The sequence below is a fragment of the Sylvia atricapilla genome, chromosome Z, assembly GCF_009819655.1.
Source record: "Sylvia atricapilla isolate bSylAtr1 chromosome Z, bSylAtr1.pri, whole genome shotgun sequence".
Classification (NCBI taxonomy): domain Eukaryota; kingdom Metazoa; phylum Chordata; class Aves; order Passeriformes; family Sylviidae; genus Sylvia; species Sylvia atricapilla.
Window position 1 is genome coordinate 45,138,179 of NC_089174.1, and position 16,045 is coordinate 45,154,223.

The window sequence follows — 16,045 nt, forward strand, 5'->3', positions numbered from 1 at the left end:
CAGATGCCATTTTTTTGAAAACCAAGCTAATAATTGGAACCTTATTAAATAGTATTTTTCACAGTGTACGAATATTTATTTGGATTTGTAGTGATTCTTAGCAATTACAAGAAGAATTGGACTCTGGTGGACCACTCTTCTGTTCCGTGTAAACAAGAACCTCACTCACTCTCCTCTGCTAGGAGCTGGGCAAGTGGCTAAGGCATCTTTCAACATCTTCCCAAGTTCTTCATGTACAGAAAGTAGATGATGGTTTAGCACTGCTGCATGCACCCACAATTAGCTCTGTTGGTCAGAGCAGTGTGCTAATAATGCTAGGATTGTGCGTTAGAGCCCCATTAGGGCTACTCGCTTAGACTTGTATTCCATGGTCCTTGTAGGTTTCTTCCAACTCTGATTATTTTGTGATGTGTGCGGCAGACATTGCTGAAATAATCATCTATACCTACCTACATGAGCAAGAGATCCCAGAAGTCAACCTTGTCAGCTAGCGTGTACATCACTAAATTGACAATACATAGCATGTAATGTGGATTAAGGCTAGAAATAAACTGGATATTTAGGGTCTGTGGAGCTACCTTTTGTCCTGGTTTTGGGGTGGGTTTTTTATTATTATTTGTCTGTTTTTAATGAGGATAACTAATTTTTAAACCAGTTTATCTGCAGCTGCAGAAGATTTCTTAAATAGGCTGTCACCTCCTTATAAAACAAGAGCTGTAATAAAGGCATACATTTATGAATTCACTGGAGGAATTCAGAGATGGCATTCTGTTTCTATATAATGGTCAGATTAAATTATTATAGTGATTATATCATCAGGTTTAAAAATCCATTTTCTCTTTAAGGTTGACAGTTACATTTTCCGTGACAGTTAAATGTCAAAATATGTATGATTTCAAATGATCTTGTCTAAAACTAAAGTAATTGTTGTTGGTTTTTAAATGTTTGTGGGTTAATCATATATAAAGTTCAGAATTTATAGACTGCCATCTCTCTCCAGACCTTTAGTATTCTGCACTATAGTGCCTTTAAACATTTTGCTTTATTTTTTTTGTATTTTATGTTTGTGGAGGAATACATGGAAAAGTACTTTAAGGCATATAGCATGCTTTTATAGGACTATTATTAAAGAAAACTGCACAAAAAATACAGTACTGAGGTACAGTACCTTACTTCTGCATGGTGTGTGCTCAGAAAACTGGGCAGACAGTTGCTTTTGTCAGTGTATATTTAAGCTGGGCATGTTTTTGCTTTGAAGTAGCTGAGATCTTAGGTTTTCCTGAGTTTTTAAAATGCGTTCTCTTTTGATTAGTAAAAGTGCATTTGAGGAGTATTTTGTTTGGTTTTGAAATAGTGAGGATGTCTGGTTACCTAGTATTGCTGAGACTTAAGGAAAGAGACAAATATTTAACTCATGTAACACCAGTATTTTTAGTAGGCTATGCCGAACTACTAGTGTCTCTGGTTTAGCCTAACACTCCCTTGAATTAATGATGATCTGTGTTGACTTCGTTTTATACTGGGATTTAAATGCTAACAAAATTAGATTAGTTTCTCCAACGAAGTAGTTGTTTGGTAATAGGACAAAATAAAACTGGACAAATAATTTTTGTGTATGTAAGTGTAGATGTCTCATGCCTTCTTAAGTTTGTTACATTGTTGTAAGTATCATCAATCCCACTGAAATATAACAAAAATATAAAGATATTACATAAGCTTGCCTATAAACTGTTCATAGCAAGAAATAATTCTTTAACATTGATTTATTTTATGTCATAGTGTTCTTTTGTCTGCATTAATAATATTTCATTTCCCCTGCAGAAAGCCACTACACCTGTGACAAATGGAATTGTTCAGGATGAGTTTTTTGTGAGTTTGAAGATGAGCACCTATCTAGTAGCTTTTGTTGTTGCAGACTTGAAAAACATCAGCAGGGAAACTAATGGGACTCTGGTATGTGTTTGTTTCACTTCAAGTTCTACTTCACTCTTCCCAAGCTGACCCGGCTACTAAAGAAACCAAAAAGCTGCCCAAACCAACAAGCAAACCCTGCCTCTTTTAAGTTTATTTATCTTCTTGGTTTCATTGTATTCATCTTAGGTAGGGGACAAAAGCCATGTGTTATAAAGTGACTGAGGTGATACCAGGCTGAATATACTTTGACAGCAAGGGGCTCTGCATCAGGTCCTGTTAACAGTAGAAGTTTACAAAATAAAATTCCAAAGAACTTTCAGAGCCGGAAGCTTTAAATTCTTTTTTTCACTGCTTCATCTGTGACTAGTAATGTCATGCAAACCGGGAGTTATTCTGAGGGTGTAAAGAAATGTGACATGTTTCTGGGAACACCTACACATGGTTTCAAGCAGTGCCACAAAAATTTTCTGTATCTGCCAAGATAACATATCTCAAATCTCATGCCTTACGGTAAAGGAAATTTAGGCTGACTTTAAATCTGCATTTAGTCACTTAAATGGAATTATTTAATTTCATTTTTCCAAAAGTCCCAAGCATCAAACAGTGGGTCCTGCCTGAGCTTTGTCCTTTATAAGGGTATGGCATGTTTCTACAATGTGTGCAGTTAGAGCAACTAAAGAACAAACGTGGTAATATTAGTAGATGCTCCTTAATCTTATTTTAGAAAGTGCAGAAGTTTTGTGTAAGCAACAACTTTCATAACTCTTTAGCAGAAACTGCCCCTTTGTGGTGAAATGTCAGAAGTACCCGTGTACCTAGAAGAAGCCAGAGGGAATAGTGCTAGTGGCATTGTAGAAGGAGAAGCCCCCCCTTTAATCCACTAAACAAACACATGTGAAGATACTAGACAGGCTTTGATTCTTATCTAGACAAGTATTTCTAATGAAAGCTGAGTAGAACATATTGTTACACTTATTTTTTTCACTTTGTGGCTTTTATTCAGGTCTGTGTTTGAACTGTACTCTGGTAAAACCATACAGTAATTTCCTTGAGACAGATAACTTTTTAACTTAACAAGAATACTTCTTGCTTATTTTTTATTTATTTTTTTAATGTCTTCTTTCTCTTTAATTTATCAGTATTTTAATCTTACTAAGAATACTTGCTACCTTGAAGGGAGAAAGGATAAGAATACCAAGTAAGGCCAGAGTTTTAGTAAGTCTAAAGTAGTCTCATCAGTGTCTAGCAGGCCAAGGAAGTCATAAAAAGGAAGCATATATTGACATTTCCCAGGAAATACAGACTTAGAAGGCTTCCAGCAATTTGTGGCTGGAAGATCCAAAGAATTTGAGCTTCATACAGAAGAAGTTTATTGTCATGAAAGCTTTAAGATAGTGTAGAGTTGAAGTAAAGTTGCTTCATTGCTCATAATGCAATGAGATTTTTCTCAACTGCACATGATCCTTATGGAGGGAGACGCTTATGTTTTGTTTTTGGGCTTAGAATTTGCAACAAATAATGGTTTTGTACTCCAGGATCACTAGAGTAGATTCTTATTTATATGTGCTTCATTCAAACTCAAAAATTAAAAGGTGACCTTTTCCATCTGTTTGAAATGTTGTTTGTTGAACTAATTTATAGCAGAAGAAGAGGGACTCCTTTTTTATAGAAATGGAATATGGTTCTCCATGTTTTTATTTGTTTGTGTAGGAAAGGCAGTCCTAAAAGTGAATCTGCCTGTAACCTAATCAAAGATCTTTCCTTGAAACAGACAATTCAACATGAATAGGGGAGACCATAACCTCTCAATTTTTATAAATGTTTCTTACATCATGTCTAATGTGGCCATACCTTAGATAAGGATGAGCTTTATGCCAATTATTATTTTTGAGAGAATTTCTTGCAGATTATACTACTGCTATCACACTATAAATGCTATTATAGCCTAAAGATTAGTTGAGGTGTACAGGGAGGGTCTCTTAATAACTCATGAGAGATTTTAAAATTTGTGTTATGTAGACCTTTCTTGAACAGGTTCCTTGAAGCAGTATCTTGAATTGTTCTTGCATGCACACAGGACAGTGTCCCTGTGTTTTGACTAGTTAATAAGCTCTAGTAAGAAAAATCAGCTTTTTATGAGCAGCTTCGTAACTACCGTATGTAATTTGTATAAGTACTTATGTGTCTTATCTGTTTCAGGAACTCCTGCCAGCTCCTTCTTCAATTCTAAATCTTTTGTAGCTGTAATTTTCAAAATATTTTCTCTTCTCTGTTTGGACTAGGTATCTGTCTATGCCATACCGCAGCATCTAAACCAAGTTGGGTATGCCCTAGACACAGCAGTGAAGCTTCTGGAATTTTACCAAAAATACTTTGTAATGAAATACCCTCTTGAAAAATTAGGTAAGTTCTTTAAGACTTAAAAAGGAAGCTCTGATCTGAAAAATGCACGGGGATTTTAATTTTTAAAAAAGTATTATAATTATTAAATAATTTTAAAAACTAATTACATGTTTGTCTGAGTGCAAGTATTAAGTCAGTCCCAAACTGGAAAACTTTTGTGAGCTTTTGGAACCAGATTGCTTATCCTTTTATGTAAATTTACACAGAAGAATTCATTGGTGTTGCTCAACTTGGTAGCGAGGAAATTCTCAGTCTGTGAACCATGTTCACAACTGCAAGATCTGCAGCCTGACTCCTCTACATGCATTAGTTTGACTGGAAAGATATGAAATGCAGTCTTCTAAGACACTACTTTTCAGCAGTGTACTTTCCAGGGCATCTCATTTCCATGTTACTTTGGTTCACGTGGATCCATAGGCAGGGTTTCTTTAAGTTGTTTGTGTCAATGTACTGCTAGAGAAACATTGATGTAAATCTGTGGGGCTTCTGTACTTGAGATTTGAGTGTATGTCTTATGTCTGCACCAGAGGGTTTAAATCACGAATTTTTTAATTATTGTATCACATAATAGGTAAGCTTTAATGACGGGATTGCTTTAAATAGAAATTTTCAAAACTTTTCAAATCTTTTCCAGATCTGGTGGCAATTCCTGATTTTCAGTCTGGTGCAATGGAAAACTGGGGCTTGATCACCTTTCGAGAAACAACACTCTTATTTGACAACAATAGTTCCTCAGCAAGGGATAAAAAGCTAGTAACTGCAGTGATAGCCCATGAACTTGCCCATCAGGTACTAGTCTGGCAAGGTTATTGTTTTCTTTTTTAATGTCTTTGGTCTTTAAGTGCAATTCTGTCCTTAAATTCACCCTTCTCCTCACTGCGACTGGTTTGGGCATTGTGTCTGTTCAGAAAACGTGCAAGTGTATTTTCTACAGCACAACAGCCAGAGTGCAACTCTCGTGCTGTGCTTGAGGAGTTGTTGCTGCAAAGGCTTTACTGTGGTTTTGACTGACCTTCATTTTCCCACAAAATAAGGCAGAGAATGGATGGAGTACTTCTCATTAGATTTAGATTTAAAAAAATAATGGTGGTTTTGGTCTTTTGTAGTGGTTTGGAAATCTAGTAACTATGGAATGGTGGAATGATCTGTGGCTGAATGAAGGATTTGCCACATTCATGGAATACTTTGCCATGGAGAAGGTTTTTCCAGAATTACATTCAGTAAGTAATTCCTGTAATTACATTTACTGTACCTGCACTATTATCTGGTTTTAGTGCTGCCTATAAATGATTGATACTTATAAACTTGTACTGAAATTAATCTTGGGAACCATTGAGATCCTGCTACATCTCTTCTTTGGTATTTTATTATATTGCAAGTGGCTTTGAGAAGGGTAGATTGTTTCTATGGGTTGACATTTTTTTTTTTTTTGCTTTATTTTGGTAGTAATATACCTGTAGTCTACTAAGAAGGTTAAAGTATTCTGTGCAAAATAGCAGGTGTTAAAACATGTAGATGTCTATATATCAAATTATAACTTAAAATCTTTCTAGAATAGGTCCAGACATGTTGTTGAACAAGTTTGTCTACTTCTGCTTTTCCTAATAGACCTAGGAAGCTTTAGTTTATTAAATATGCCTGAGGTTGTAAGCACATGAAAGCAGCACAGTCCCCAGTCGCAGTATAACCATTGACATTTATTGAGAGTGTTCACAGCTTTTATAATATTTTCACAATCAGGTTAGAATAGCATGAGCCTGGGTAACCCATAGAATAATGGTTAATAAGCTCGCTAACCAATAATTTTCATGATCAATTCCTTAATAGCAACATCAGACTTTTTATCTCAAAGATAAATGCTTATATAATAGTTCTTTTTGCAAACTACTGTGTACCTGTTAATTGTTATATTTCTTAAAACTTTGTTACAGATCTGCTGCCTGGACTGAATAGTCTTTTCTTTCTAACTGAATACTCTTTGTTCTCTCAGTTACAAGTGCTCTTTGTTTTCTTTCCCTATATCTCCCCCTTTCTTTTTTACTGAGTATTGCAAAGCTAGTACAGTGTGTCTGCATAAGCATTACCTGCCTTACATTCTGATGGATAAGCCGTTGAAAACAAGAAAATACACATGATAAACATAACATAATTATCAAAAATGGTGTGAATTCTACTACAGTGAAACTAACTACATGTTTGACCAAAGGTCTGAAATTAAATCTTCCTAGCCAGGAGAACAGGCTGAAAGGATCCCATCCCTGGTTTTGCTGCAGTTCTCCAGACAGCTCCTCCAATTCCTGGATGTTTTTGTGTATGGATTCAGCGTGGTCACTCAGGTTCATACAGCACATTCCCTTGAAGTCTTCACATCCGTGTCCTTGGTCTAACAGTAGAAAGTCTAATGCTATACTTTCTGCAGTGTTGCATGAAAGATACTGAGGTACTGAGTCAACATCTATTAACAATCCTGTTAAAGCATTACTAGGAGCATTACTTTCTTTTGCAAGCCAACACCTAGTTTATTAAATTTATTCAAGGCATGTGCAGTATCAACAGAGGCAATTAACTAAAAGAAAAAGTCTCTTTGCTCTATTCCAGAATTCAACCTTAGAGTTAGAGTCAGGGTCAAATGACTTAGCATCGTGTTTATTTTGCCCATGTCATAGTGTCCAATTGGTTAGAGTTTTGAGACTGGGATGAAACGCAGTCAAACAACCAAAAGTACATGGATCTCCCACTGTTACTTGGAATGCCTTTCCATGCTCTGTTGCCACATATTAAAAATATGTTACCAGGCAGGCTTACTGCACAATCTGTTGTGATTTGTGAGGGCATAGTAAAATTGTACTAGGCAGAAGCATTACAATAAATGCTACTGCCACTTATGTCAACCCCTGTGTTGTCTGGTTTTGAATCATTAGCATTATTAAGGTAAAAACACACAGGAACTTTTATAGAGCTTAGTACATCCAGCTCTTGAGGCTGCTGTGAGAGAGCAGGGAAGTTACTTGCTTTTATGGTTCCATCAGTATTGCCCAGATGCCATTCCACAGACTGGCCAGCATTAGACTGCCATGATCCCAAACACCACTACTCTTGATCTACTCTTACCTGGAGTTGTACAATCATGTGTAACTGATCATATAACTTATTCCAGTCATCCTTTGTCACAGGAATGCCAACCAGACATGTCTGAAATGGATCACTAGGACTGGTCATGGGTATTCAAAGGATAGATTGGTTAATTGCTTTAGCAAATGTGAGCCAAACACTGGCTCATTGATTGTGGGACCCATGTTTTGTTCACATTCATTAAGAAAACACTGAAGATGCTAAAAAGGGTTACGTATGTTGTGCCTAAACCCACAGTAGCTGATTGCCAAACTAAAGTTGTGATGCCTTCAAGTCTTCATCCCTTCTGTGGTGGGTTCGTTTTCTTCACAGGTAACCATTGATCACCTGTGGATAGAGTAACACAGCCATAACCACACCCCCACGTTAGCAAAGGCACAGGGTGTAGCCATTGTCCACTCTGCAAATCCTTGTAATAAATGAGTCATTGAGAATCTTTTAAAGCACCATGAGAAACCTTCTTTCACTTGCTATTTTGTTATCAAATCTGTAAATACTTAAACATTTTGAAACAAATACTGCTTTGTCCAATTGTTCCTGAGGTGTTAAAACAAGGGGATCCCCTCTCTTTTGTTTAAGAAGCATATTCTTTTAAAAGGGCATGAGTTCATTCCACAACAGCTTAACCTGTTGAGGAATGAAGTATACCAGTTAAGAGATGTGTACCTTAACAATGAAGAAAGGTTTTCCTTGGTTGTGAAACATGTGCTGCACCATTATCAGTTTTCACTACTTTTGGGACTCCTAAGATAGCAGTAGCTCACAACATGTGTTTAGTGACATCTCTTACCTTTCCCCCTTTATGAGTGGCAGCAACAAAATATTTGGAATATGTCTCAACTGATATATATGCATATTTTAGGGTGCCAAAAGAGGAAACGTGTGTAACATCCATTCGCCAGACTTCATTGACACCCAAACCTCCTGGATCTGTACCTACTGTTATATGTAAGGGTGTTAAATGAGCACAGTTAGGGCAAAAATGAACAATTTGTCTGGCTTGAGAAAGGATAAAATCAAACTGTTTACTCAAAGCTTTTGCATTCTGGTGATAAAAGTCATGTGACAACTTTGGCTGTGTAATTTGGTTGAGAACTGTTGCAATCATCATCAGAGCATCAGCAGCTGCATTGCCTTCCACCAGAGGTCTAGGCAATGATGAGTGAGACCTGAGATGCATAACATAAAACCAGCAAGATCTGCATTGAACAAAACCATACAAAGTAGATAGCAGTGTAAACAAATCCGTGTTGAGTACCTGCTTTAAAAAGTACTGTTCAATATGGCTTAAAATGCCTACTGTGCAGAAGGAATCTGATATTAAGTTGAAAGGTTCATTTTTAAACATCAAAAAGCTTCTACAGTGGCTGCTAACCCTACTAGCAGTCAGTTTTTCCAATTCCCTGTGGAGTTTTTCCAAACAACTGCTTTCTGAGTTTTCTCAGAACCATTGATGTAAATTGTCTTTGCTCCAGACAGAGGCTGTGACAATTTTAGAAAACATGGCTGTGAAGAAGATATTTTAAAGATTGCAGAAGTTTATTTTTCAGCAAAGAATTAACAGTATTTCCCAGAAAGTCTGTCAGGGCAGGCTGTAAAGATCATGATTCTTGAAACAGATCCTGAAAAGCATTTGCAGGCAAGGGAATGTGGATATGAGAAGGATCTTGCCCGCTTAGGGTCTGGCATAATTTTCATGCTTTAGAAACAAGTTGAGCAATCATGTCAAGCAATGTAGTTACTGGTTTTGAAAATGTGTGAGGTAAAAATACCGTCTCTATTATCCACAATTGTTTATACACCACTGTGCTATTATTGCATATGGTCGGAATTCAGCCAGGATAAGAAGAAGCCTCTGTGGTAACTCTGCTTATCATCTGGATACAGAAGAGGTCTGAATTTTATTTGTTACAAGTTGCAATGCTTCAGGGGCTTCTGTGTCCAGCTTGTGAGGAGAGGAGATAGTAAATCTGCATCTTCTTTAAGTAAGTTAAACAAGCATGATAATTCCTCAGTGGAGATACCAAGGGTAGGTCTGAGCCAATTAATAGTTCCTAATAATTTTTGCAAATCATTTAACATTTTAATAGAGGTCTGCAGCACAATGGGCTGAGGAACAATTTTCTGTTCAAATAGTAGAAACCTTAGGTATTTCCATGGTGGGGCAGTTTCAGCCTTGTCTGCTGCAATACAAAGACCAAATTTATCAAGAGAAAAACACAAAAAAGTGAAACAGTTTTGCAGTACTACAGAGTCATCTGCTGGTAGCAGTGTATCATGCATATAATGATACAACAAAACTTTGAAAAGTACTGTCACACTGATTGTAAAGTACTTGCTACCACAAACTGACATACTGAAGGACCATTTTCCATTTCTTGTGGTGACACAGTCCAGTGATACCTTTGCATAGGTTCACTGTTGTTGAAGGATGGTAATGAAAAAGCAAAACAAGGTGCAGCATCAGGGGGTAATGCAGTTGTGAAAAAACAATCTTTGAAGTCAGTGATTAACAATTCCCATATTTCCGAGATCATTGCTGGATTAGGAATTCTGGGTGCGGAGTCCTTTTAAAAATTTGTTGTTAAAATCAGTCCCCACTGTGGTAACAGATCTCTTCCCCAGTGTGTGTGTAGCTGTAAGTACATACGGTTTGAGCTGTGCTTGTTTCCCTTCTGGTCCTGTGAGAGTTCATCAGCATGAATTCCTCAGCTGACTTCTGTGGCATCTGCTTATGTCTGATGCCTGTGATGATCACCGATGGCATTTGTCAAGGTAGGTGGCCATTCACCTTCACTGATGATGGTTTTGTTGGCTCTGATGTCTATTAGTCCTGTAAAAGACTTGCCATCTACAACACAGGTTAGAAAAGGTTGCTGCACTGAAGTAAGTTTAGACCAATAAATATGAGGAGTGCTTGTGCTCCCAAAACCTCCAGTGCCTTTTTCAGCACTGGCAGATGGTATCAATTACGTGTCAGGTAGTATAGGGAGTGGTATCAGTTGAGCAATGCATGATCCTGCTGGAATAGTAAAGGTGGATTAGGAGTCCAAGCCATGATTTTTATTTCACCCCTACAATCAGAATCGACAATTCCTGGTAAATAAAAAGTCCACTTCAGATGATGCTGATTATCTCCCAAGTAACAGTGCATGACATTTAAAGGAAGGGGTCCATTTAAACCTGTAGGTGTAAGGTGAACTCATGTGTCACTCATTGTGGCTGTGGTGGAAACTGCCAAGTCCATCCCAGCACAGCCTGGGGTCCCCTTGATGTTCCTGAGCTTGAGCTGTGTGGGATTGCTGCAGCTGGATCCTGTTTCGTTGCAAGGCACAGGATTCTGAGCCCATCTTCAAGTTTCCTTGCTGTGGCAGAGGTTTGCCATTTTGTCATACTTAGAGTGGTATTCATTGCTCTAATGGTAACCTTTCTTGCATTTAGGGCACGGTTTACTAGGGTTTTTTTCCCCTTGTTTATTCTTTGAGCACTGCTTTTTCACATGACCTTCTACACCACAGTCAAAACACTTGACTGTTGCCCTAGCAACCTGTTGCTGTTGGGCTAAGGTGGTTGCTAGCAAATCTGCTTTTATTGTTCTGTACCAACATGTGCACAAGCTTTGAAAAAAGTCACGTAAGGAAACATCCGGTTTGTATTTAACTATATCAAGTCCCTTGCAACAGACAGGATTAGCATTTTCATAAGCTAAGGATTTGAATAAAACTTATGCTGCATCTGGTAAATCCGTTTGCCTTGTCAGTTTGCAGACAATCAATAAAAGTAATGTAGGGCTCTTGAGGTCTCTGCCTTATAGTAGAGAAGCCAGGTTCAGTCCTATTAACATCCAGGACTCTCCTTGGAGCTCTTATAGCCAGCTCCCTTGCTTGGTTATGTGTTTCTAATGGCATCCTTAACTGTTCTCTTATCATCATCTTATCTCCAGTCCCTGTCAAATGATCCTTGTTACCGCAGCATTTATGTTAGCCTGCACTTGATCTTCACCAAGCCAGCTGCACTGTGTCCACCATATAGCATATTGTGCTGCTGTCATAATTGATTTAAATAAAGCTTTCCAGTCAGCAGGTAGCATAACATACCTCTCTGTAATAGCTTCTGTAAGTCTCAATGTATAGGAAGATTGCAAATTATTTCTCTTTCATAGATTTTCTTCATTCTTTAACCATTTCATAGGAAAGTTCTCATTTCAAGGCTGATTGCCTTGATAAACCTCAGGCAAAGCATGGAGCAATTCAACATGCCCTTGAAGCTAAGCGGTTTTTTTACAGGTATCTAAAAAGACTTTTGGCTCAGGGAGCAGCAAAAATTCACTTAAGTCACAAAGTGCTGTTTTGGCACCTTTGCATCCATAGATGGTGCTGCAGCCATAATTTTCAGCTGTTGCGATGTTATTTTAGAATGTGAATCACAGATTCTTTTTTTTTACAAGCTTGCTTCCTTTTTCCTCCCCAGTGATCCACTCCACATGCAAAGCAAGCAAACTAAAACATGAAAGCATTGCTCTGGGTGAGGGGGAACTGTCTGCAGAAGAATTTGTGGCTGGGAGTACTATGTCTTCAAAATTATGAAAGCTTGCAATGCAGAATATGTAATTTTCCATGTCATAAATACATCTGAGTTAATCTCAGGCATATGTATTTGACGTGCTTCTAAAGCATCCACCACTCATTTCCAGTGGTTGAGGTCATAGGGGCCTTTAGGGGGGTACCAGGAACACCCATATAAAGAGTTGTATTAGTTTTGTTTTCCTGAATTTTAAGATTTTGCTCCTTTGCCATACATAATAAGCAGTCTTTATGGCAGACTTCTAGTCTAGAGATATTATGGCCCATTTTATGTTGGAATTAACCTGTTGGGATGCATCCCTTGACATTATCCAACCACGTCACTAACTTGTTCATTAGCCAGCGATAAAAGGATGTCCTCAGTGATCCCTGGAGCTCACTGTTGGTACAGTCAAGATGCACTGCCAGTCCAGGATTGCCTTAGGAGACTGAGTGTTCCTGTTCAAGGAGCCATTTGCATGCACAGGAAAGAAACATGGTCCCCAGTCACAGCATAACCAGAGACATTTATTAAAAGTGTACACAGCTTTTATAATATTTTCACAATCAGGTTAGACTAGCAGGAGCCTGGGTAACCCATAGTATAATTGTTAATAAGCTTGCTAACCAGTAATATTCATGATTAATTCCCTAATCAGGCTTTTTATCTCAAAGATAAATGCTTATATAATAGTTCTATCTGCAAACTGCTCTGCACCTGCTACTTGTTACATTTTTAAAAACTTTGTTACATGTCTGCTGCCTGGAATGAATAGTTGTCTTGGTTTGGGAAGACCGGTATCTGCCAGGGAAAGCTGGAGTTTCCCTTGGAATGGAGAATGTAAACCCCCCCTTCCTCTCCTTTTTTCCTAATTATAAATTTGCAGCTAAAAGCCTTTAGGCAGAAAATTTTGGAAATAGAAATAGCAGTTCTTTACTAGTATGTATAACAAAACCAACGACTACAGCATTAATAACAAAAACAGTATGAAAAACCTTGAGGATTTTGCATCACGAAAAAACCCAGGGTGGTTTGGTCTCAGTGCCTTTGTAGGATCCTCAGAGCACCAAGCTGGAAACAGTGGAGAAGTCCTGGGCTGGTAGCTGGGGTGGCAGGATGTCCCAGCAGGGCAGGGGATGCAGGGTCACACTGTAGCAAGAGGAGCAGTGCCAACGAACCTGCGAACCTGTGACGGCAGGGCAGGGCTGGCCCAGCTCTCGCAGGGTGGCAGAGGAACTCAGAATTCCAGGGTGAGCAGATGATGGTAGATTTTCCAGGACTGGACTCCTCCAGATAGAGTGAACTCTTCTAGCAGCGAGCAGCAACTCAGCCATTCTTTCTTCCTGAATGCCAAAAAAACAGAGTGCCAAGCTGCCTCAAGCTCTGTCCTTTACCTCCCCCAAAACTCACGTTATCTCCTCCTCCGAGCTTTGACTACTCCTTTGTTTTATTAAATAGTCTTAAGTATCAACACTTAAACTCTTTGGTAATTTATGGGGAAAAAATTCTTTAGACTAAAAAGTAAGAAGCCTAACTCCCAACAATAGTCTTTTCTTTCTAACTAAATTCTCTTTGTTCTCTCAGTTACAAGTGCTCTTTGTTTTCTTTCCCTACATGACGTAACTGTCATCCTATCATCATGGTACGTGCTTGTGTCTGAATCTGTTTGGGTTTCACAAGTGAGCGGACCTGGCATAAAAGTATCAAATAGTCCACCACAAAGGATTCTGGTAGCACTGACTAACACTTAATACAAAGCACTGTTCCCCCAGGGACATCTATATGGCTGAAGGATAGAATTTTTCTGATGTAATAATGTAGTTATTATTTACAAACTCACTCAGATACTGAATGATGTAGCTTTCCAGACACTGGAAAACATGATGGGTTGAAATTTACTCTCTCTTCTCTAAGGAAAGGATATCATCTGCTGCTATAAAACTTTCTTGTCACTAAGAATGACAGGCAGATAAACAAAGATGAATGGAATTGAGTGTACAGGGTGATGGAGAGACTAATTTTGCATTCTGGATAAAGATATCTCCAAGGAGAAGACATCCCTGGGCCCTGAAATCAACTTCTTGGAGTGTTTTGGTGATTTGCCTTAGTCATTGGATTAAACACCTCAGTTGTACTGGTTCCTGCTTTATAGATTGTATTCTTCTCAGCATTCTGGAGAAGTGTGAGTTTTGAGTTCTAAAGTAACTCTTATTAATATTAAGAAACTTGAGTGTAAAAAAACAGTTTAGTATTAAGAAACCAGTTCTTCCTAAGCTGGTCCAGTAGAATTCTTCTACAGGACTGGATGTTTCAAAACTTCTCCATTTGGCCTAACGTGGTTGTTCAGTTGGATTGTCACCAAAAGTATATAGCCATTCTGCTTGTTGGGTGCATACATGCTGAGGGTGGGACACAAAAGTAATGTCCTTTTTTAACAAAGACACATATAACATCTGTGTACTTCATTCCAAAAGCTGTCTGACAAGCTGCCTTGACCAGTATATAATTTCTTTGTTTGATGGTGCCAGAATGTGTTTTGGTAAAAATAAAAGACATCATCCAGAACTTCTCCATTCAGGAAGAATAGCTGTAACATTTTAAACATTAATAATTATTTTTATTGTATTTCACAGAGGGTTTTTGTGGGTTTGCTTTGTTGTTGTTGTTACTGGGTGGGGTTTTTTTTGTTTTTTTAGCTGTCTACTGTATAGAGAACTGTTTGCTTGCCTTGATAAAATGAAATTAACAAATACTGATATGATCAGCTTTTTTTTTAGTGTTTGGGGTTCTCTTGTTCTGGTACCAGTATATGAAACTCAAATATCCTCATTCTAGAAGAAAAGAAGTAAGAGACTTTGGTAATCACTAGATAAGATGCCATTTACATTCTCCCAAACACGACAGTAGTGAATAATTTCTCTAGACTTCATGCTTAAAGTACATGAAACTCCTATTTTTGTATTCCATGCCTCCTGTAAATGAACTGAAAACAATGGTGAGCCAAATGGGAAATTTGACACACGCTTACTTAGAAGGCGCATTTTTGTCTAATGCCATTGACACACTTGCCTGAGACAGGGACTTAAGGGTCTGTATAATGATGCAAACTCAAAAGTGAGATTCCTCTGCTAAAATGTGGCAGGGAAATAGTATCTTTTATAAATGATACCCTGACAATTGTTTTGCTGCCAAGAGCAATGGAGGAGAAAAGCAGAGACAACTTTTACTTTTCTGCTTAATGTGTATGTTTCAGCCTCCTAAACAGTTAAAAATGTTTCTCTTCTAGGATGAAGATTTCCTTACTTTAATTTTTAAGGCTATGATAAAGGATTCCTTGAATTCTTCACATCCAGTCTCTTCTGCTGTTCAGTCTTCAGAGCAAATTGAAGAAATGTTTGATACTCTTTCTTATATCAAGGTAACTGTAAAAATACTGCAAAATATTTGGAAAGTGATACATTAGCTATTGAAAATATGAATGTGGAATCACAACTAAATGTGCATGCTTGACAAACCACAGTAGTGATGTGCTTCCTTGTATTTTGGACTCTCTTTTCTCAACTGCAAGAACAGATATTTGTGATTTTCAGGTTACCTTGGTTGCCAAATGAATTTGGATTTTCTCCTTTTATCAAAAGGCGTGGCTGTTGTTTCATGCTTCAGAGGTGCTGTCTCAACTAATTCTCTTTTTGTTGAGCTTCAGGAAGCTCTGTATTTGGCACAATCATGTCTGTAGCAAACTAACTTTTGAGATACAAATTCTGTCAGTCCTCGATTGAAACTACTCTATGTAATTTTAATGGAAAAGTCCCCTAAGCAACTGAATTGGAATTTCTGTCAATTTTTAACATTATATTCGGAGAACCATTTTATTACTTCGTCACTACTACTAAGTATGTGCACGTTTTGAATAGAATTGTACCAACCTGCACCTTTAAGAGCTGACCAAAAGAGGTTTTCCACATTGTCAGAAATAATGTTTTCATGGCTGCTTTCTGTGTTTCAGAGGATTTCATTGCATATCTTTTCATTC

At 37.8% G+C, this 16,045-nt stretch overlaps 1 protein-coding gene across 2 annotated transcripts in view; it reads left to right on the plus strand.

The window, feature by feature from the left end:
- LNPEP (leucyl and cystinyl aminopeptidase) overlaps positions 1 to 16,045 on the plus strand; it is a 51,774-nt gene that overhangs the window by 23,211 nt on the left and 12,518 nt on the right. For both annotated transcript variants that reach the window (XM_066339729.1, XM_066339730.1), the window contains exons 4-8: positions 1,822 to 1,953; positions 4,197 to 4,317; positions 4,952 to 5,106; positions 5,424 to 5,537; positions 15,299 to 15,430. In XM_066339729.1, coding sequence (XP_066195826.1) covers positions 1,822 to 1,953; positions 4,197 to 4,317; positions 4,952 to 5,106; positions 5,424 to 5,537; positions 15,299 to 15,430 — 654 coding nt within the window. The remainder of the gene's footprint in view (positions 1 to 1,821; positions 1,954 to 4,196; positions 4,318 to 4,951; positions 5,107 to 5,423; positions 5,538 to 15,298; positions 15,431 to 16,045) is intronic.